Source organism: Aplysia californica, unplaced genomic scaffold (genome assembly GCF_000002075.1).
Source record: "Aplysia californica isolate F4 #8 unplaced genomic scaffold, AplCal3.0 scaffold00160, whole genome shotgun sequence".
Lineage (NCBI taxonomy): Eukaryota > Metazoa > Mollusca > Gastropoda > Aplysiida > Aplysiidae > Aplysia > Aplysia californica.
Genome location: NW_004797430.1, coordinates 544,981 through 568,530, shown reverse-complemented (window position 1 = coordinate 568,530; position 23,550 = coordinate 544,981). Strand labels below are relative to the sequence as shown.

Sequence of the window (23,550 nt, the reverse complement as noted above, 5' to 3'; positions counted from 1 at the left end):
AGTCACAAACCTGCGGAAAAATGCAAGTTTCTTCTCTTTGATTATTTTGACGAGAGCCTGATTCCACCACGCTGCCTCATATATTATAATCATTTCATCGTGTGTAGAGTACTGGTCAGGCGCTTCACCGTCATCTCAGAACGGTATGCGTTTTTTTTTGGGGGGGGGGGGGGTAAGTGTTTTGCGGCGCTCGCAACTGTATAATATTAAGGTCATAGAGCACGCAGGACACAACAAACATTTCCAGTTGGTAGAAGGACGTTTTGAATTTTACCCGGTTGGCGGCCGAAGTCTGCTCATGTCGATTTTAGACCACCATTCAACGTGCGCAACTTGCACACGAAACTTCCGAGATTTTTCGCTCTTGTCCGAGAAGGCTAGGTGTAGATCTTTCCTACCAGAAGATCAGGGGTGTGGCTGAAAGACAGTAGTTAGAAGGAGCCAAGGGGTAGCAGTAGAAAGGCTGCAGAAAGAGTCAGGAGCCCAGAGGAGAGGGCAAAGGAGGTGAGGGGGTGGGGAAAGAAAGTGGAGAAAGCAGACGACAGAACATTGCTAGAGAGCAGGAAAGGAGGTGAAAGGAGACAATTTTAGAGAAGAACATTTTTCGGTCGCTACCAGGATTCAAACCCGGGACCTTTGTCGAATGAGAGGCGAACACCGTAACCTATAGACCGCCAGAGCCCTCTTATAATATTCTCTGATTCCTTTGAAGCACAGCCTGCAGTGCAAGCTGCAGATTTCACGCGCTCAAACACTTTCGTCATGCACGAGAAAGACGATTCTTAATTTAAGAAGGGAGTATATAAGCTTTTACCGTCATCAAAACGCAGCCAGAGGCTCATTCAAGCACTGCGATCACCTAAACAAATAATAGGGGCTGATACAATAATAATACAACACTAACAGTGCGAAAAATCGAATTTGTTCAAAGATTTTTTTATTTCAAATCTCCATAACAATATTGTTATGTTACATGAGCAAGTAAAGATCTGCTGGTGCAGCAGTATTTTAGACTAAAGAAAAACAAAACAAAACAAAGCAAAACAAAAACAACTAAGAGCTTGTACAAGTAGAAGTAAAACAAAATTAGATCAATACTTAACCAAGATTACAAATGTGTGTGTGTGTCTGTGCGTGTGGGTGAGGGAGGGGCACGAAAGAAAACGAGAAAGAGTAAAAGAGAGAGAAAGAGACTGAAAATCACCATACAAATGAAAATACTTATCATGCTATTGTAGATGCATTTGCAATCAGGTCTTTGTGTTGTTGGTAGTAACTCTAAGAATAGATCAGAGCTCAGGAACTGAGAGCAAATGGGAGAATTTGACTTTTGAAACCAGCCAAATCAGTAGGGTAAACATCTGAAGGCTGGTGAAACATTCTGTTTTAAAGCTACAAATATCCAAACGATCACCACGTGGCAAGAATTTATTGTCCTTTAGAAACTTCCCCAAAAATAAAGTAAGGTCTGATTAAGGTCTGACTCTGATAGAAAGAGTGCAATAAATTTGAACAACAGGATTCCCGTCCCCCCCCCCCCCCCCCCCACCATTTTTTCCATTCTCTTTTCTCTGTTCGTGTGTCTGTCTCACCCTCTCTCTTTTTGCCGATCCATCTGTCTGTATATCCACCTGCCTGCCTGCCTGCCTGCCTGCCTGCCTGCCTGCCTGCCTGCCTGTCAGTCTGTCTGTCTGTCTGTCTGTCTGTCTCGAAAATTCTCTAAACTTCAAGTACCTTTTGTACTTCAAATACTTGTGTAAGCAATCATCAAGTATACCAACATCTGACTTAAACAAAAGAATTCTCAGAAAACTTCAAATAAACAACAGCTGTAGAGCCCAGCTTCACGAGCTAATGCTGTGAGATGAAATGTGTAATGTATGGTCTCAACAGTCAATTATGACTGTATGTGTCTCACCCTTCCCTAGATATAATTCAGATCCTTTGACAGGCATTAGACCACTCTCACACAGCCAACTCGTCTAAGAGGGATACAGCATTGTGGTAGACAAATGAAGATACTAGATAAAATAACTTTTTCACTCAGGAAGCGAACATACGTCTTTTGCATGCACTGGTGATGATTGAAGAGGTACCGGACATGGCAGGGACATAATATGTAAAAGCAAAACTTAATACACAATTGGTAGAAATGTTAACTCTTTCTTCGGCGGGCTGTTCCTTCAAAGCAGATGAGATCATGGGGTATGCATCACACACTTACGTGACATAACAGATTATCTAGCCAATCTCCAATATTTCAAATTCCTCTCATTACCCTTTAGAACAATTGCAAGATCTCTAATAATTTAAACTGCTTTAAAAAGTTGGTCACAAAACGTGCTGTAACTAAAGATTATGTACTGCTTGGCTTCAGTATTTTTTCAAACAAAATTATTAATCACAAATCAAAATATCAGGTTTTCTAAGTTTCTCATTTTTTGAACAAATGCATTTCCTCAAGAACCTCTTCAAGCATCTGCACGATTTTCATAACTTAATTTAGGTACTGCATCATAAACTTAAATGCAGAAGTGCAGGAAGCAGTAATAAGGAAGTTGTTAACATTTCTGTAGCAAATAAGTAGAATTTTCATATCATAATGCTGACATACAAAACATACATATATACACATTATATCAGGCAAGACTCAGAGCAGTCTTGAGGTTTAAAAAGATATTTAAAAAACAGCCAAGAACTCTCAATTAAAAAAGCAGTTGTACATGTCATGGACTGAAGAATATCACACTTTTTTTCATTCAAATATTCAAAACTTGACAGGAGCTGTATGAAAATATCTGAAGTAAAAAAATAGAATTAAACAAAAGAGCTTCAAAATCAACTTTTAAAGGATTGAAAGACATTAAAACTTCAAAAATTTTCATTCTACACAAATATAGTAAATAACAAAACTGTCAAAAGTAATTACCCAAAAGATCTTGTTTTCATTTTCAACTCCTTGATGTGAAGAACGTGGGTGATGTGCAGTAAGTTAAGATAAGATAGGATAAGATAAGATGATGCTTTATTGTCCCGGTGAGACAAGTAGCCGAAACCAATGATTTCATATTGCCCAAACCAGTATTCATATCTATGAATTAGCCTACTTTATGTATTACCAAAAAAAAGTCAAGATGTGTCAGATAAAATTACATAAACATTCACCCTATCCATAGAAGATTCTATAATATTCCAACCTGCAGTGACAAAAGCATTGTTGAAAACAAAATTTTATTACCAATACTTCCGAGTCAGTAGGTGTTGTCTCATCGTGGTCCTGAGTTCGACTGACTGTGTCCGTGAATCTCTCAGACGATGTCTCTATTTTTCGCGCTAAGCTCTTGACGTCATCCAAGGGCGTGCTACTCCCCTAATTATCTAGTTCCCACAGTAAAGATAAGAGTCATGTCCCTTGACATCACACACTAATAACAAAATAAAGTAAAAAAAAAAAAATGGTGCTGCTCTTATAAGTAGAATTTATGTTTCGTTGTGCTTAAAGAAAATTTATAAATATTTTTTTTTGTCTTTTTGTTATGGGGCATAATAATTTTCATTCATTAAGAACCGTGCTAGCCTACTAAAAGGATTATATCCAAACATAAAGGCATAGAAGATTGACATTTCAAAATATCAATAGGTGTCAATGCAATTCCAAACAAAAGATAAAAATATACGGTAGAACACCATACATGTATTATGAAAAAGTGCCACATCTGATTTGATTACAAGAGCAACAATTTCAGATAAGTCAAGTGATTGAGAAACTTTAAAAGCAGCAGACTTATCATTGAGGATAAAGTTCTAAACAGTTGCTTAAACAAACAAACAAAAACAAACAAACAAACAAAGAAAAAGACACAGCAAGACCAAAATCGAAAACACAAAATCATTTCAATCCAACTGATATTCTTTTAACACAGAGTACACATTATTGTGTGACAGTAGGACCAGAAGACAGAAATTCAAGATGTAAAGATAAGATGAAAACAACAGGAAAATATAACACCCCCCCCCCCTCCCCAACAACAAAAAATGAACATTTCTGCCCTACAGGCCTATATATATTGAATGAAAAGTACTCCAACATTGCACTGATAGTTAAAACATGGGCATCTTTATGTTCAGTAGGAGTTACTTTAGCAATATTTTCCTGGCACTATCAGAATACAATAAAGTTTAGGCTGTATATAATAAGCCGCACCCACTAAAGTTTTTTTAAAATCTGAACTTTTTTCTCAAATAAGCCACACTGGTTTATAAGCCTCAGCAGATTATAAAACACATGACATATGATACAAAAAGTACTGACCAGTCAGTTATTGGACCATATGTTTCTAAGGCTCGTAAGCCACGGCCAGCAGCTCCCAAAACCACGAGTTAGGCCTAAGATTTAAAGCTGAGGAAAAAAATTCACGGCTTATAGCCCCAATTTTACAGTACAAATGATTATGGTCTCAAGCACTGATTGTAATTGATGTGTCCTGTGGGCTAAGCAATGTTCTCTAGGGCCTACTGGCAAAGAGCTTAACCTCTCACTTCGTGATACCTTGATACCATGATACCTTGCAAGGTTTTTTTGTGAAACTGTCACTATAACTTCAAGTGTCAGAAACAATTAGCCCATAGTGTCATTGGAAATTATACTTCACCATAGGCATAATATTATGTTGGAAAATACTTGAGAACAGGCAAACCAAGAAAATAAAGGCCATAAACCTATATAATTTCAGAAAGTACTATAGAAATAGGAAAAGAGGCTCATCTGAGAAGTTGAAAGGTTTAGCGATTTTTAAAATGCTAAAAACTTCAGCTGCGACATCATAGGACACTTGGAGGGTTAAAAAAACATTTCTCAGTAATCAACTAAATCAAAACTGACATTTTCAAATATTAATCGTTAAGATTACAAATGGAAAGTTACATACAAGTTACATGCAAAATAATAATTGATTGACAGTATATTGCATTTATATAGCAATTATGAAGTATCCATTCCTTAAAACCCATTTGTTGTTACATTTATTTGAAGTCCCATGATAACTGCAAAAACTTGTTTTCTTAAATAGACAATTTCAAAGAATCAATGACAATCATGTTTCTTAAACATAGGTAAGTGTGCATACAAAAAAAGAAGAGGAGCAGTACTCTGGATGAGACTGATCCGATGATCAAATTTTCACGTCTTTGAAAACAGAAGGCATTCTCAGTCATTCTGGCAGGACTACACAGATTTGAGGTAAAGGAAGAAAGGGCAGTAATTTTGACAAAATCTCAAAAAGGGCTGTCTGATTCAGGGGTGCGAAAAGCACTGTTCAAAGAGAAACATAACAAAGCAAAAGGTAACAGCAACCCTTCTTACTTTGAACACAAAATAATAAATGTATAACTGTGGAACTTCATGTCACATTAAGTATAATTGACACTAATGCTAAAATAATGCACATGGTCCACCATCAAGGCACCGGACAGACTGTGGTGTAAAAATCATGGAAGGAGAAAAAAAAACGTTCAGACTACTTAATATCTGGGTCTGAACCCTTGATATCTACACATCATATGAACAATGTGCACCACTGCAACTAATCTCAGAAACAAACTATGCAACAAGCATAATAATGATCACAGACAGAAACCAATATTCTAGGTGAACCGGAAAGTCCTGAAAGGACTTGTCTAGATCTCATAGAGATAAACATAAAGGTGTCCACTCTCACAGCAGTTGCTCCTTCATCTCAAAGAGATGACAGTAGTTCGTTATAATGTCACTGGTGCCTCAATCTATATCTCACAGAGATCAAAATGGATCATGTGTCCACAGAAACTTGATTCGAGTCTCATAGAGATGAAAATATCTGTATGCAGTCAACAGCGGAATATAATGTTTACATCTGATATTTCATAAACATAACGAGCGGAGCTTGAGCATTCAGCAGCAATTATATTCCATGCATAGCTCTTGACGAGCTTTTCAGCAGAGCCACAGAAATTTCCATAAAAGAAGAACACAGCATAATATGGAAGTAACATAGTAAATATCATTCAGATGCATCTTTCATGCACATTATTTTTTCTCAGTGGCAAATACTAAAAAAGCAGTTATTCCTAGAATCTATTACAACTAAAGGATTATAAGCAAATGCCAGGGAAAATGTGTTTTATTAACAAAAGTGTACAAATCCATCATAATAAAATATTCAAATTTGTTTGTGCTTTACACCAAAAACAGATAAAATCAAATTTATCGCAATCAAATTGTGAACAGAGTAAGACCTCAAATAGGTGGAATGCAAAAGTGCACAGATTAGTTTGCAACTATTGTAAAAAGACACAACAAGATCATTGCAACAAAAAATAATTATAGAAAAAAAGCAGAAATCTTATTTCAACAATTGCATCTAAGCACAGGAAATTGTAAAATACTGACTGCTGAAATATATATTCACTCAAATTTTTTGGGGGAGAATGTGAATGACATTGGCAGCTACATTGATCATTTTATAATTCTTTACTGCATCATGTAGAGTCAAAAAAATATCTAAGCAACGTTTTTTTCAAAAACTGTCATGTATGGAAAAACCAAAGAAAAAGAAAAGCCACAAGTCATGATTAAGTAAACCACTTTTTTTTCATTTTTTTTTTTATAGTAGAGGGTTTTACCGCGCTCGCAACTGCATAAGGTCATATGAGCGCCAGAGTAAACCACTTATGAATATATATCATTGTCACAGAATTTGTAAACAAAGTATACAAAAATCAGAATCACAAACAAACCTGCTGAAACAGCAAATCTGATGAGCACTCGAGTGCACTTTCCACAGCAAAGTCGAAAGTTTTCATTTTTCAGCAAGAAGGCGGATAAATGTGAACATATATAGCTTTCTCAAGTTATTGCATCCTCTTCATTGAAGCTGCTAAATCTCTAGATTCTAGAACACTGGTGTGACATGGTATCTTTTTTTAAACCTTTCCTGGCTGAAGCCATAATTGGCCTACTGGAAGAACCATGAAAACAAGGTACACACGAGGGGGGTTCAAGAAGTCTTTAGTCTAAATATGAAGGAATAAAGATAGAGCTCTGGAACTTGGCACACATACTTGGTACACATAGTCACCATGCAGAGCAATACATTTCTACCACCTCTCTTTGACCTTCAAAAGTCCTTGTGAAAAAAAAAAAGACCCAGAATGGGCCCCTAACCAGTCTTCCACAGCTTCAATGGCTTTCTCGTTGTCATTGACATCCGTTCAGTGATTTTTTAAGATTAGGAAAAAAAAAAAGTCTAAAGGGGCTAGGTCTTATGAATAAGCTGGGTGTGACGGGATTTCAAAGCCACACTGTTCTGCTGTCTGGACTGTTTGTTGTGCCCTGTGCCAGGGGGGGGGGGTTGTTATGAGGTAGGAATTTGGAGGGGAAGTGACTCTTTATTTTGAAGTAAAACATAAAAAATGGGTCACATTTCTTTAAAGAAAATACAAAAGAAGAATAACATAAGCTTGGAAAGTGAAAGCTCCACCACTGTTAAAGCTGGGGGTCAATACCCTACATTTTTCCTGTTTGACAAGCTGAATTTCTTGAGCATGCCATTGTTAAAATTCTAAATGCATGCAGGGAAAAGATGATATGTACCCAATCAGCAAATTTATATTATATTAGGACATGTAGCTGAGACGAGTTATAAAACAAATGTTGACTACTCAGACAAATCATAGCACACTTTGAGGAGCATTCATCATTTAACTGCATAAAGACATAAAAACAATAGTCATTTATAATAAAATTTTGTCTTCGGCTCATCCTTCCTGGTCAATTCTTATGGAAAAAGTAGACAGCTGAATCCCAGAGGAGGCTTTTAACTAATAACAGTCATGGGCTTCCTCTCACCAGCTTCTGCTGCCTCGTGGTCCACCTCTCTGCAAATGGAAAAACGGAAGAAATATTTTTGTAACATCTCCCATCTTCTCAGCTCATTTGAATGGGCTACTTAAATTGGGCGAAATGTTAAGCCAAGAACAGATAAGGTAAAAAAACAAGACACAAAAGACGAATCAGAAGCAGGTGACAAAACAGCATTGACCAAATGTCCACATTTCTTCAGTTCACCTTTATCGGAGAAGCTGCAGCTTTAATTGGATTATGCCTAGTAGGCAATAACACGTAACATAAGGTTCCGTGAGTGATTGTCAATGTTTCTGTTTCATAAGCCCATCAACACAGTTTAGATCACTTAGGAGGAGGGCTGCTATGACTAACCTGTCACAGTGAACTTGGGTTGACTAAAAGATACTATCCCAGCAGAAACATGGAAACACTTATATGTGTAGTAAAATAACTTCCTCATGTAAGAATCTAACAGGTCTTGAGATCATGTTCAATTAATACAGGAAAGCCCATTTCAGTATGAGTAAAGTGTCCTGAGCAGTTTGGCCTCTACATTCTCCAAGGAAGAACTAATGGGAAAATAATATTCATGAAGTGTCTTCACTGTCCAAAATCAGCCTCTTGGCGTATATGTGTCACGACGCGGTGGAATCAGACGCTCATCAGTTTTAGGGCATGTGGAGTTATTGGTATTATCTTAAAGCTTGTTCATTTGTCTTGCTTGGCCTCCTGAGGGTATGTCCAATCCATGGCCACTTCCTTCTTCCCAGTTCATCTCTGACTGGGCTCTGTCTTATTCTCCATAATACTTCCTCCGTTCATCCGAGTATCTTATTAGACCTTTATTGAAAAAAACCCCCAACTTGGATCCTCTTTATACAAGTATGAGAGAGACGTGCTTCATGTCTCATATCCATACAACAAGACTGACCACATTTGAGTTCAAAACCCTCAGCTTTGTTCAGAGTTTTAGTACCCTGTTCAAAGATGTGAAAGCAACCTGTACCTTTCCGACGTAGGACTTAATATCAGCTCCTGATCTCCCTTTATGTCAATTATTTTTCCAAAGATTACTAAAGGATTCAACACCAGACTCGAGTGCATTTTCTTTGGATTACTGGGTGAGAAATACTACAGGTGTTGATCTACATGAGCCATTCTTTGAACAGGAACTGCATCAGTTTTTTTTATACTTTCAACTGTGACCCACGACTCAAGAAAAAGAATTTTATAATGTTACTTCATAGAAACTTTGCAAAACTCATTAAATAGTTACACTGAAAAATCACTTCCAAGGAAAATTCAAATCTTTTGCTGCAAAACTTTCTTTAAGCATCACAATTAATCAATCAAGCTGACCCAAATCGTTGCACTGCAACTCCCTTTTTTTGTTTTGCTGTCAATTCACTTGGTCCAAATACAAAAGAACAATCAGTGATCCATTCGGATAAGCAAGATAACAGGATGTTAAAAAAAGTAGATGGAGAGATACTACGAGGGAAAAAAAGAGACAACGACTGACCTTGAAATCTTAACAGCTTCCCTCACAGACTCTGGGAGTTTCCGATTGTTTGTCTCTGGCAGCAGAAGTGCGAATAAACCAGCAACTATGCCCATGGACCCAAACACAATTTGAGGCATGATGTGCCCCAGTTGGCCTCCAGTAGTCTGCAGAAACAACAATTTGAGCATCAAGACACAGTCCTCTTCTCATCTGCACTAGACATATACAGAAAAAGTGGACCTGAAAGCTATCAGTTAACATCACATCCCTCAACCTTTCATTTCAATGAAAATGCTTTTAAAAATCATAAGCCCCTTTTTGTTTTTGTTCCACACTCCATAATACTTATTACAACCTAAGTAAGGGTTAATTTGTTTTCTTCGTTTGTTTTAGTAGAGGTTTTACAGCGCTCGCAACTGCATCTGGTCATACGAGCACCAAGGGGGGGAAGTCAACAGAGAAGTCCTTACAGGGAAACAGACTTACTCTGCTCACCTCTCTAGTTTCAACAGCACAATGTCTGCTTTGACTATCAAGGTACCCCAGAAATAGTTTTAGTTTTAGTAAGAGTTTTACGGCACTTGCAACACAATAAGGTCATATAAGTGCCGACCCCAGAAATAGATGTCACAAAAGTGGGACAAACATACAAAATAAGTAGAGAGAAAATTATGATAGTGAGGATTAGGAAAGAAAAAGCAGTAGTTCCCTGTTGCAGTTCAGGCACAGTAATGAGCATGACATCGATGAATCAGCCCATTTATAATTCTACTGTGCAAAAGAACAGGTTAATTTCCCCCTTTGGGAATGGCCTAAAGACACTTCAGTCAGTAGCACCGCCCCGAGGGGTCAATTTGTTTTCTTACATAATATATTTATATAAAGTGAAAAAAAAAACGACAATTGATTTTAAAACAAATGTGTCCCCAAGAGCATGGTCAGTCATTGCATGCAGCAAGGGTGGAAGATGGGGTGTATCGTATGCCTACACGTTGCAATACTGGCATATATCGCAGATCTTAACCTCACAATCTGGTAAACATATTTTACAGTAATCTCTAGATCCAGATCATCTTTCTTATCTAGTTCAGAAATGGCATCAACATGTACCAGTACAAGAAATCACATTGGCCTACATCTGGAACCAAAGTAGCAGTTGAGTGAAACCATTAGGAAAATGCTTTAACATTTTGATATGTCTGTACCTCAATGGCTGGATATAAGACTCCCACAAACACCATTTTGCACTTTGGCATTTGTTGGAGACTCACACCCTGCCATCAATCTAGCGCTTTACTTTTATCCTCAAATAATCATTCTGTTGTTACCCCCCTTGTATTCAGAAAACAGCAAGACATGGCTATATATGTGATCTTGAGTTTTTGGTGCTGAGTCTTGTTATTGCAGAGTAAGATAAAATCATATGTACCAAATTAGCAATGTACGTGGCCACAACACCCCCAATGCGAGCAAAGAAAGAACAGGAACCAGTGATGCTGGCCCTCATTGAAGTCGGGAATAACTCCGATGTAAACATCCAGGCAATGCCAAAAGCTCCAGAGACTCCAAACTTGCCAACCATGGCCAGTAGACGCACAGACCACATGGCAGCTGGTGAAAAGTGGGGAAAAAATAAAATAGAAATTTGTAAACATTACCGTCATGATGTTGAAAGAAGAATTTTGTAAGCAATACCATCGTGAGGCTGACATAATTTGTTTAAAGCAACTGTAAAACTATGTCAAAATGCAGAATAGAACTGGTGGCAAACAACGCTTGTAGTTTTAGCAACCGTTTTACAGCACGTGCAACACAATTAGATCAAATAAGTGCCAAGGATTAGATGTTACAAGAGAGTAATAAACAAAAAAAGAAAGAGGAGAGATAAGGATGTGTTTGATAGGAAAGAAGGTGCAAACCACAACAGAGCGCAGGCCAACCATGCGCCTTACAATGTTTATCCCATGATATTAAAAAAAGAGTTTAATTCTAAAAGTTTAAGCCATTTTAATGACAGGAGTAGTGCCTTGTTTGTGAAAGCACTCATGAGACGGCAATAACAATTAACAGCTGCTGCTGAATTGTGTGTTGAATTCTCTGTGTCCAAGAACCAGTTAAACTCTTGGATCATCATCATCATCATCAATATCATCATCATCATCATCATCATCATCCTCATCCTCATTATAATCATCATCGATCGATCATCATCATCACCATGTCAACACAATTTTACGTAACCTACAAGTATTGGCACCAAAATCAGGATACGAGACAAAAAGAAATAAAAAATTAAACCCTTTGGAGCCAAGGTCTCTGAAACCTACAGTATCCCTGCACAACAGGTCTTGAGTGACAACCCCTAGATATATACCACCACAGGATGAAGAGAGCATTCAGGGTGCATGAAGGTAAAGGTGGTGTGCACTGAAGTATGTTCTCCAGCCCAAAAAGTTAAACCCACTGCACAGTGCACATGACACATTAAAATTGTATCCACTGTACTAAATACTTAGACTTCTTTACAATGAAATCAACACACTACAGACTATCATGTACATAGCAAAATCAGCAGGTTGCAGAAATCTTTTCTTTATGTAACCTACCATTTTCGCAATGTACACGTTTTAAATACGAAGAATACATACGAAAGAAAAAATTTGGAACCTGAACATCTGCTCGCTATGGCTATGTGTGTATTTCTGCTTTGTGTGTGCTTGCTGTGTGCATGTTTGCTATGTGTGTGCTAGACTGTATATAACTTATAAGAAATAAAAACTTACATGAATCTGCAAACAAAACTGGCAGAACTGTAAGCAGACAGGCTATAGCCCCCAACAAAATGGAAGAACAGTAGAGGGACTTTCTCCCGAATCTCGACAAGGCAAAGATGATGATGGCATAGGCAGCAATCTCAAACACAGCCGAGAAACAGAAGTTGACAAAAATGTTGCCAGACAACTGTCCCACATTCAGACCAAGTCCATAGTAAGTCAGGCTACATACAAACCTGTGAGACAAAGAGAGGTAGTTTGGTCAGTCGTTTGGTCAATGCAAACTCCTACAACCTGGATATATCATAATCTTTTTACCTTGACTTGCTTGAATAGTACAAATTGGCATACATTGCTATCGGAATTTCCTACGAAATTTAGCTTGCAAAAACTATTATACTGAGCACAGTGCCATTAATGAATCCGTTTGTTTAAAAAAAATCAATACTGAGCAATGCTTTGTAGTCAAATCACCATCTTAATACAATTTACTTAAAACTAAGTAGAGTACCACCATTAAACCTTCTTGGCTACTCTGAACACATTTTTTTGACTAGAATTTGTGACCCAGAACAACAAAAAGCAACATTAACGCACCCCCCTCCCCAGAAAAAGAGAACAACATACTCTATTCTCAAAAATACGGACTACAGAAACTATCGTTGACAAAGAGGGAGCAAGAGTACTTTAATTGTATTGTTTCATGCTTGCAATGGCACTTCTTCTTTTGCATATCCCTGCTAAGTTTCAGTAAAATCTTCATCTCACAGTGCTGTCGAGTTTTACGTACATGGTCATTTTATCAGCATAAAATAAGAAGGTAGAATCATTCCTTGCAAGACAGACGGCCTGACATGCCATTTTCACTGGTGTTCTTAATATTCATACTGACTGGAGTGGCTTCAGTTGTGGTAATAACTTAATTCTAAATTTTGCCTGGTTGGTAGCCCTAAAGGCCTACTCTTTTTTATTTTAGAACTTCTCAGGAATCTTTAACGCGCAAAACTTCTTCTGGGGACCTCAAAAATATTTCACTGTAATCAGAGAAGACAATAATTCAGTAAAAATTCATGCCCCAACTTATCCTCAAATAACTCTTTAATGGGTGAATCAATGTCCCCCATATTTTGTACAGCAGTTTGTATCAATTTGTCTTAACTTAATCATATTTTTCCATCACTGAGGGCAATAAACTTTCCCAAAACAAGTGTTCAATAAACAAAGTGTCACAATAAGAAATAAGGAGGAATTTGCTTTTAAAAGCCATATTGTCCAAGGTGTAAACCATTTAAAATATGAAGAAACCACCCACTGGGTTTTTTTTATAGTAGGCCCTACTTATTAAGGAACTTTCGAGAATACAACTAACAGGTGTTTATAAAAATATTGATCTGTTATGACCAATCAATACAAGTCCTTGTGCAAAAGTTGGAGAGTTTATGTTCGATAGTTGAGGAAATATTTGACAGAAAGTTGCACCACAAATTTTTTACCGTACTAGATGCTCAATCCAACTTACCATAGGATCAGGTGGTGTATGTACAACACATGACAAAAAAATCTATCGCTAGCTGGGATCTGACTCCAGACCTCTGGGTTGGCAGGTAAACACCATATTTATTGAGGTACAGAGCCCTCTCAGCAACTCAATCCAAATCATTTACGGGGTACGGGGGCTACACAAGATCACAGCAGACAGATGGATATCCACAGCATCAGGGTGAAAACAAGCACTCGTCAAAATTATAGAATCGTAGAAGAAACAGACATTCTTTTTGCCTGCTGAGCAATTTTTATCAATTAAATTTTAAAGATTTTTTTTTCCGGGGGGGGGGGGGGGGGGGGGGGGGGGGGAGAGCTCAACACCTTTTACGTCCATTCAAAAACATATTTCTGTGTGAATTTTACTGAAAACCCTTGATGACCCAAGGCACAAAAGATGTTAAGTTGCACTTCCAAAGGACTCTCAAGCTTTGGTGGCCATTTTCTCAATAATGTTTCCTCTGACACCGGGCGACCCCTACCCCTCCTTCAATCGCGTGTATCTCTACTTTAGTATTCTTTCCATCAAAAGCAAGACTAATAAAGAAGCCTTAATGTGATATCAATAACTCCCTATGCCCTAAAAGTGACGAGCACCTGATTCTACCGTGCTGTGTCACATACATAATTAAAAGACTTCCTAGTAAGGGAATTGAACCCAAGCCTTCTGTATGCAATGATGAAGAGTCTTATCACAACACAAAAAAAAACTTGTTGAAAGGAAGAGAGAGTCACCTTTGACATAATTCAAGCTTCAAAAAAGATAAATAACAAAGATCAGTTGTACTTGCCAGTTGAAGAACATGATCAAGGCACGAACAAGCACTCTAGGATACTTGAACAGTGTGAAGATGGACTCTGAGGGAGCCTTCCCATTCTCCTTGCCCATTTCTTTGACCGCCATCTCCTCAGGGATTTCAACTTTGTTCGTAGTAGCAGCTCGGGTGATGATTGCCTGCGCCTCGGAATACCGTCCCTGACGGATCAGCCAACGGGCAGACTCAGGAACGAGGCTGTGGGGGGCAGAACAACAGGTAAGTGCAATGTGGTGGTAAGTAGGAAAAACGGTCACAGGCGTTACAATCAGTAGCACTACAGGTTGAAGAACCGGCAGTCGAATACCCTTAAGCTTGAGATTGAGGAGTGAGAATGCAAAGAAGCAGAAGAAAAAATAAGAATATTGTGGTTTCTAACTCACTCGTTATGACAGTTATTATACAGTACAGAGCAACAATCAGTTCCTGGAGTTGCCCCAATTAATCAGAGAAATTATTAGCAGCACTGTAAAAAAAAACCTTCAAAACGGCTAAACCAAAAGGTAAACATTAGAAGAAAAACTGGGTCTTGCTGCATTCGTGTAACCCATCACCGTCGTCTGGTTACATGTACAGATAAAACTAGTCATCAATGAGTTAATATTTACTGAATGAGGCATCAACTCCTCTCTCCTGCATACACTCACTCACACACACTCCCACATACACACTCACACATTCACTCACACAAACACTCACACACACACTCACAAACTCACTCACACACACACACACACTCACACACACACACTCACACACACTTACACACACACATACACTCACACACACACACTCACACTCACACACACACTCACACACACACACAGACACACACACACACACACATACACACACACACACACACACACACACTTACGCTGTTTTAAGCAACCTATAGACATGCACATCAGTAAATAAGCTTCCCTAGTAAAATAAAGAAACAAAAAGGCGACAGTGTTCTTACAAAAAGTACAGTACGAAGAGCACGATGGGACAAGAGGCAGCCAGCTGTAGATGCTTCCAGTCTCGGATCAAGAAGGCCAAGAAACACACCCACAGCATTCCCAGAGACCAAAAACCAGTGACAGCGATGCCAGTGACATGACGCCAGCTAGGGCCAGTCAGCTCCATTCCTGAGGACATAAAGGAAAAGTTATGGTACCGTAAGCACATCAGTCTCCATTTGTGGGATTTTTGTTTTACTAAGCGTTTTACGACAGAATCTGTGCTTCAAACATAGAAAGAATTAACCATGAAAGAAGCTGCATGAAGACAACCTTGAGAACATCTTTAGCTAAATTGACCGCGCGCGTAGACGAAAAGAGCCGTACAATCATTTTACAGCCCTTGCAATACATTCAGGTCACATACGTGCCGAAGATTGGAGGTATTACAAGCAAGTAACAAACAAACAAAAAAAAGGAAGAGAGATAAGAAGGATGATAGATGTTTGATAGTAAAGAAGGAGCAAACCATACCAGAGCACTTGCCAACCCCCTGCTCCGTCAGTGTGAGGACACTGGAAGCTGTTTGATGGAAAGGCACTGTACAAATGTTAGTTTTTGTTTGTGAGAAGAGGTGTTCGATGGAAAAGACAGTTTTCCATCATTTCTGAGCATAGATGACAGTGTGGCAGTCTTTACCAAATTTGTGTTCTTTTGCTCAACACCTTTTATGCCTTAAAGCAACACATTTTTGTATTAATTTTACTGAAAAACGTTGATTAAAAGCACAAAATATTTAAATTTTCAGTTTTCAAGGACTCTCAAGCTATTTGCGTTACATACCAAGGGGGGGGGGGGAGGGGGGTAATTTATTCAGTTGTAACAAACTGAGGAAAAGGAAAAATACAGCAGAGAGGAGACAAGCAAAAGAAAAAATAAGTTGTAAACTTGCATATCTTTCCTCCATGATATTCAATAAAACCCAAAACATACCACTTCTTTTCTTGCTGAGACATGAGAAGGGGTTAAAATCAGGAATGTTCGTCTCTGTAATAGACGTCTTGGAAAGAATCTTAGAATTCATGTACTTATTTTAAAAAAGTATCCATTTATCAGTTGGCATCACCATCTCTTTTTTTCCCTTTTATTTTGCTCTTTTCAAGAAGAAAATAATTTGTATCTTCATGTGTTTCTGTTTGCTTTATTCAAAGTTTAATTAAGTCAGAAGAATAAATTCATCTTGTAATTTGGTTATTGTTGTACCTGTTTCAAGATTAAATGTGTCAGGTGGAGGTGGAATCAGTTGCTCATCATTTTTTGGGGCAAGTGGAGTTATTGGTATTACCAGAAAACTTGTTCATTTACCTTGCTTTTGGTGAAAACAATTAAAACAATACCCATCTATCCTGCATAGAAGTTGAGAAGAGAGTATCGAAAGAGGTAGGGGTAGCTGGTTACAAAGTAAACTTGGCAAGAAAATAAGCATCAAAGTTTGGTATGTAACTTCAATAGCTTGAAAGCCCTTGAAAACTGAAAAATTAAAACATTTTGTGTCTTTAATCAGTGTCTTTCAGTAAAATTCGAATGAAAATGTGTTGTTATACAGGCATAAGAGGTGTTGAGCAAAAGCACAAAAATCTGATAAAAACTGCCATACTAGGCTGGCGGAAAAATGCCTGTTTCTTCGATTTCATGATTTTGACGAGAACCTGATTCCATCACAATGCCTCACAAATATGCTTAAACAATACAAAGATATGAGCTTTGCTATGCAATACTTTCTAACTAATATTGTTTATAAGAATAATTTGTGATTTGTCTTTTTCTAAATTACTTAATAAAAAGCAATGCTTTGAGATCTAAACATTTCTCAACTTATTATTTTTTCAAAATAGTGTTTTGTGACCTTACCTTTTCTTCCCTTATTCTGTAAAAAAAATTATGTTTTTAAAATTTCTTTCTTTCCTACTTTTGTGCAATATAGCGCTTTGTGATCAGTATCATTTCATATCTTTAAAAAAGGAATATTTTATCAAATGTTTCTTACCTCATGTTGTAAAAAAGAAATGTTTCTTGATCTGATGACCTCCTTAAGTTACATAATCCCAGCCTTTATATCCCTAACAAAACTTATGAAAACTGAAGGAAGACATATAATCAATGTAATGTTGTAAATTACATAGAGCATGCTGTAAAGTGTGGATGTGTTCTATATAACTGCAATTATTATTATTGTTACAATTATTATTATCAGTATTATTATTATTATTATTATTATTATTAATATTATTGTTATAAATTATTATTTTTATTATTATTATTATTATTAATATTATTATTATGATATTATGTTACTGTTTATCCAATCGAATTTCAGCCACATTTTGCTAAAACTATACATAGCACAGATTGAGATGCTGAAGACGACTAATTCCTTTGTGTCTCCATTTTAAAACAAAATAATTATATTCTCATCTGATCCTCCTTAACAATAAATGGCAGGACGTGTAAGATGTGCAATCGTCAACAACTAGCACAACAACAAAAAAAAAAGGATGACATTACCCAGGGTGTAAGAGGAGGTGTAAGCTGAAGCCATGGCGGCTCCATTGATGAAGTACAATGCCCCCAGCATGTAGATGTTGACCGAGAAGTAGGTGGTCAGACTGGCGGCCAGGTGGACTACGAGTGAACTCATCATGGCCTTCTTACGTCCAACCCTGTCATAGGAGAGACACAAACAGCCGGGGTGAAGAGCAGGAACAAAGGAGCTTGCAGCAAAGAAAGAGTGTGATAAATTTCAAGTATTATTGTTATATATGAACGTATATAATTAACAAATGTAGAAAAGGACTGACCTACAAAAAGAAAAATTGAAGGTGAATACTCTTTTCCAGAAAAATAAAACTATTCATTCAGAGCAATTCACTTCATCATATCATGCTTTCTTATAATATCATCTGTTCATTTACCATTTGTAAGCGAAAAGAAAACATTTGTAGAGGTTTTATTAAAATCAAGATTTACACTTTGTTGGGCAACCCCCCAAAAAAATTTAAGACCTATGCGCTCAAATAGAATCACTAGAAATGGAAATTCATAGTCAAAGCAAAATCATATTCTTCAAAAATAAACACTGTCAAACAATGCCCATTTTTCAAAACAATTTCTCAGCTCTCATCAAGAATATTTAAACATTTTTCAGAAGTAACCATCTTCTCTTTCTCTCCCCCCTCCCCGCCCCCCAATCCCTCCCCTCCTCCTGAAAAAAACAATCCAAACGTCAAAACAAACACCTCCAACAACTCCAAAAAAAAGACAAAACGAACCCAGGAACGGCTTGCCAGATCCCTGTATTACTGTATTAGTTTGTGTGCCATGGTAGGATAATATGGCTATAGAAATTGTTTACTTCACAGGAAGAGACAAAACAGAAAAACTGAATGCAAAGAGCAGAAAAGAAACCAGATCTCTACTAGCGGGTATGGTCATGAGCCATTATCACTGCAAATTTGGTGCATATGGTGGTTGGATTGGTGTTGTAAGTTTGTTAAATATCACCTTGATATTTTAAGTTAATTTTTGCTGCAAAAAGAAAAAAAAAATAATAATTTGTCCAAAAATGCGAAAATTAATGACATGAGAAGATTATAGACAAGACAAAAATCTGCAAGCAAAACAGGTTAGGCACGATTATAAACTTCAGTTTTCTTGTTACTTTGCTCTGTTATAATAATATATTATTATGCACATGATTCGCTTTATGAGTAATCATGCTCAGAGCTGGACATCTACAAACGTATAAGTTGTATTTGAAAGAGAATCAAACACAATGCTCGGAAGCAGCTTTACTGTTTGATACTGGACTATCAAAGCTAAACAAAACCGTTAAACGGCAGAACAGTAAATTGAAGTAAGAGAGGCATCAAATGATGATGGAGAGAAGAAAATGAATTATAGCTCTGAACAAAGATACATGAACTTGAGCACACACTGCTGAAAATGACAGACTTTACCTCACAATAGAAATCTTTTGAAACTTGTCACAGTAAAATCATATCGGTAAAGTACTTTGAGAGACATAGGTTAAAATGTTTGCATCAAAGAAAGAATTCACGAAGTTGGAAAGTTTTTATAATATCGACGCATAAATTTTCTACTTATTTTATCGATGCTCTGATCAGCAGTGCTTATAATATGATCACAACACAGGTCTATGCCATTTCACCAAATGAAACACAAAACTTATCATTATCTCATTTAGAAAACTACAAACAAAACAAAAGCCTATAATTTTTTTCTTGAATGTCAAGAGCAAAATTCCATGTACTTTGGAAAGAGTCTTGTTTAAGTTCTATCTTGAGGATTAACACAGGTAGTGAGGGATAAGGTGTCTTTTTTTCCCTAAGGTTTTGATCAAACTGATTTGAAGCATCTTAATTATTAGATGAAGAGACAAACAAAGAACACATAGGAGGAGGTTGAGCTCCTCATTCCAAAAACCAGAACCCTTCCCACAAGCAAAATATTACACTAAAGCGTGAACAAAGTGTGTACAGAAATTGTGTAAGTAATATTGCGAGAATAAAAGAAAAAATTCTTGTGTTCTAAATCTGATATAACACTTAATTCCACTTGCAAACCGAAACACTGCATGGCAATCACTAATCACGTTTCTGAGTGACTCATTAGTGATGAAATAAAACCTGTGACCAGAGACACACCCCCCCCCCCTCCCCAACCATTCCCTGAAAACGCCTGAGCAAGAAGTACAAAGGAAGGCAATGGACTGAAGAGAAAACCTACTCGATAAAGACTGAACAAAGTGTGAAAAAAAAGTCTTGTCTAAGGCAGATTACATATTCAACTTCGAACCCCAAACCACATTATAAATGTGCAGGCTTGGTGAGTCTTAACGACCTTACTGTTTAACCACTCTACCCAAAGAACACACACTCTGGTCTTATTCTCCTTGTTTTATTTTCTCTATTCAGGGAAAAGTGAGCTAGAAAAGAGGAATCTTCATAAAAGAAAGCCAAAGCCGCTTCTGTCACCAGTGGCACGACCACTTCCCAACAATCGGCCAAGAAAGTAAAAGTCACAAGAGGATAAACCCAAGTTGTGGTTTTTCTATTCAATTTTTTTTGGGGGGTGGGTGGGTGTGGACTAGGAGAATTAATACTTCTGTAGAATCTCTGCATTTCTTGACTTAAAGTTCGAAGAAGCAGGGAAATCTGTACCGTTTGCATCTCCGACGATTGGATAGAAAACTTGGCTGATGACAACCAGAACTTGGGGTAACTTTTCAAGGATAAAAAAAACCCAACCTTGTTGTTCCTCTACGTCTGATTCCACAATGTCCAATAAAGGAATATGTACATGTACTTTGAAGACGAGCTCCTGAGCTTTGCTGTTTTGCTTTTTGTATTAAACAGCTGGATATCTTCATCGATCTTTTGAATTAGGCCTATCGTTCTAAGTTCATCAAGGGAAGCAAATAAATATTATTCTAATTCTCCCTGATGCTGAGAAATAAAAACAGAGGAAGAAAAAAAAAACACCCTAAGACACTGGAATCTGCGTAAGGTAAAAAACCATGTTGACCGAAGGCCCGAACCCTGATGAAGAAAGCCACCAAGCCGTGAGACTGGCGCAGTGTACAATATGTCCTCTGGAGGTGTGTAGGCAGGCTATGTGACTTACACATCCGCAATCGGTCCCAGAACCAGGCAGCCTAGCATCTGGCCGCTCATCATGGTCATCATGGCGTGAGATTTCAGAATTTCACGGTCACATACGAAATTCATCTGCGATGAAAATGGCTGAATTATGCATCCTACCTAACACGAAGTTAGTAGTTACACAGGCACACATGGTATGCATCTCTGGTCTTGGATGAGTGGGTTCTCTCCTTTTCTTTTTTTTTTTTCTTACTTTGTCTTTGAATCCACAAGGAGGGAGGATGTGTTATATGGGAGGAAGTGGTGGAAATAAAATGTTCTCTAATCCCTCTAAATGAAAAAAAAAGCAGTATAAACCCAGATTTTTCCCGGTCTGGGGGGTTGGGAGTGTTAATATTTTTTGGTGGTAAATTGGACATGGTTTGAAAGGTAAGGTGGCAGAAAGTGTATGCTCTATTAATCTTTACTGGTGTTTGGGTTTTTAATGTGTGTTGTTGTTTGGGTTGTTGTTTTTATTACTCGACGACATGCTAGAGGGAGGAGGAACGAGAACTGTTGGATAAGTAGGAACGACAAGTGGTAAGTTTTGCACAGTATTCTCATTCAGGATGCCAACAGCCCTTGAGTTCTCTTCACTGATCCGTTCGCCGCTGTGTACTGCTCTGAATCTCCGACGCCATGAGCTCTGAGACCAGATGAGTCAACCATGACCACAGAAGACGCCACCAGCCCGAGCCAATACAAAACAACAAGACAATGGACACACGGAATAAGACAGTATCCTCGGCTCGTCTCCGCGTGTTTCGCCCGCACTTCCACGAATGTTCCAAGTACCGTAGCTAATACAAAAGTCATTTCACATTCAGAATCATCAAACACGACATATTGAGCGAGAAAGAGAAAGACTGATGAGGTGCAGAGAGAAATAAGAAAACAAACAAACAGAAAGAAAGCAAATGATATTGATGATTACAAGACCACATTCAGTGATGCAATGAAGCCATGACCGTATCAGGAAGCTGATTCGAGACACGATGTACAAATAGGATGCTTAGACATGATTTAAAGTGTATTATAAAGAAAATACATGAATTTCAGCTCCAACAGCGCAGTTCGTTAAAAAACAAACAAAAACAACAACCCAATTATACCCGTTAGATTGAGGAACAAGAAGTCTGCAGACTTTTGTTGGAAAAATAAAACCGAAAAAAGAAAATCCAAGCCAGTGAAAGACAGCAGCTCGTCCTTCCCGTCGTTTGCCGAAGAGCAAAGGTACAAAACAAAGATCACAAGTCGTCAGAATTACAAGACATGATGATGAAGGCCTTATATCCATCGTTGGCCCCCTGTAGTGTGTGAGAGAATAAAGACCGACAGCTGTACCAGAAACACTGATCTCTCCACAGCCTCTTAGAGATCTTTCGCCACGCCTGCCAGCTTCGAATGGACACACGTACACCTATACACACACACGTACGCACAACTCACACAGTCGCAAACAAACAGACAAACATGAAGAAAGCTTGAACGTGCTGGTAGCCATTTTCAATCCATGGGACGCATCATACGGAGATACCAAAGACTCCAAGCACCAAGACAAAAACAAAATCCCCAGGAAAACAATTCGGAAAAAACCAAAACAGAAATATGGGACAGCAACAGAGCAGAAGATAAGAAGATATGTCGGATGTACGAAACAACGTGACCAGAGAGTCACGTGACAAGAATAAGAACATAGCAAGTACGTCGAGGAATATGGGGCAATTTAGTGGACTTATCCCTCCCCTCACCCCTCCTTTTTCCCCTTGGGGTTGATGCAGTCCCATTGACCTTTTGACACATAAACATGATGTATCATAGTCAACATGGACGAGAACAAACATAATATCAGCTACATTACATCGTCGTTGCTGCAAGAAAAAAAGAATAACGCCATGTTTCTAAATCAAATTTTCTTGCAGCAGCGAAGACATAATAATATAATATAACAGACTCAAATATTGACGCCACTGTACTACCATTTATGGACAATACAAGAAAAACTGAACGTCGCTGATTCTAGAACACAACAGCCACCAAAGGCATACGTGCTAATTGTTATCCCCTTTAGAGATCAAACCTATTTCGCCAGTATGTCACCAGTTGCGCAACTCCACCCTTTCCTTTTTCCACTATGCCAAGTGAAACATAGTGAGTGGGACCAGCAATATTCTTTTCACTGAATAACCAATCCACAAGTTATGTTTTCAAAACCCCAACTACGCCGTGAATTTCTGGATTAAAATTTGTTGGGACTTGTCAGAGAGATTTTGATCTGCAAAAGGAGCCGTGGGGAAAGGAAAGAGGGGTGTTTTTCTTTTCTGTTGTTGTTGTTGTTGTTGTTTGCATCTTTTTCGCTTTTTATGGGG

The 23,550-nt window shown here is 37.9% G+C and overlaps 1 protein-coding gene across 1 annotated transcript in view; it reads right to left on the bottom strand.

Moving 5' to 3' along the window:
* Positions 1-915: 915 nt before the first annotated feature.
* LOC101856341 (organic cation transporter protein) overlaps positions 916-23,550 on the bottom strand; it is a gene marked incomplete in the record, with an annotated part of 70,232 nt that continues 47,597 nt past the window's right edge. Inside the window, 8 exon segments of the mRNA XM_005097655.3 lie at positions 916-7,914; positions 9,405-9,550; positions 10,816-10,997; positions 12,170-12,396; positions 14,494-14,715; positions 15,482-15,650; positions 18,027-18,181; positions 21,165-21,268. Of these exon segments, the coding sequence (XP_005097712.2) occupies positions 7,854-7,914; positions 9,405-9,550; positions 10,816-10,997; positions 12,170-12,396; positions 14,494-14,715; positions 15,482-15,650; positions 18,027-18,181; positions 21,165-21,268 (1,266 nt within the window).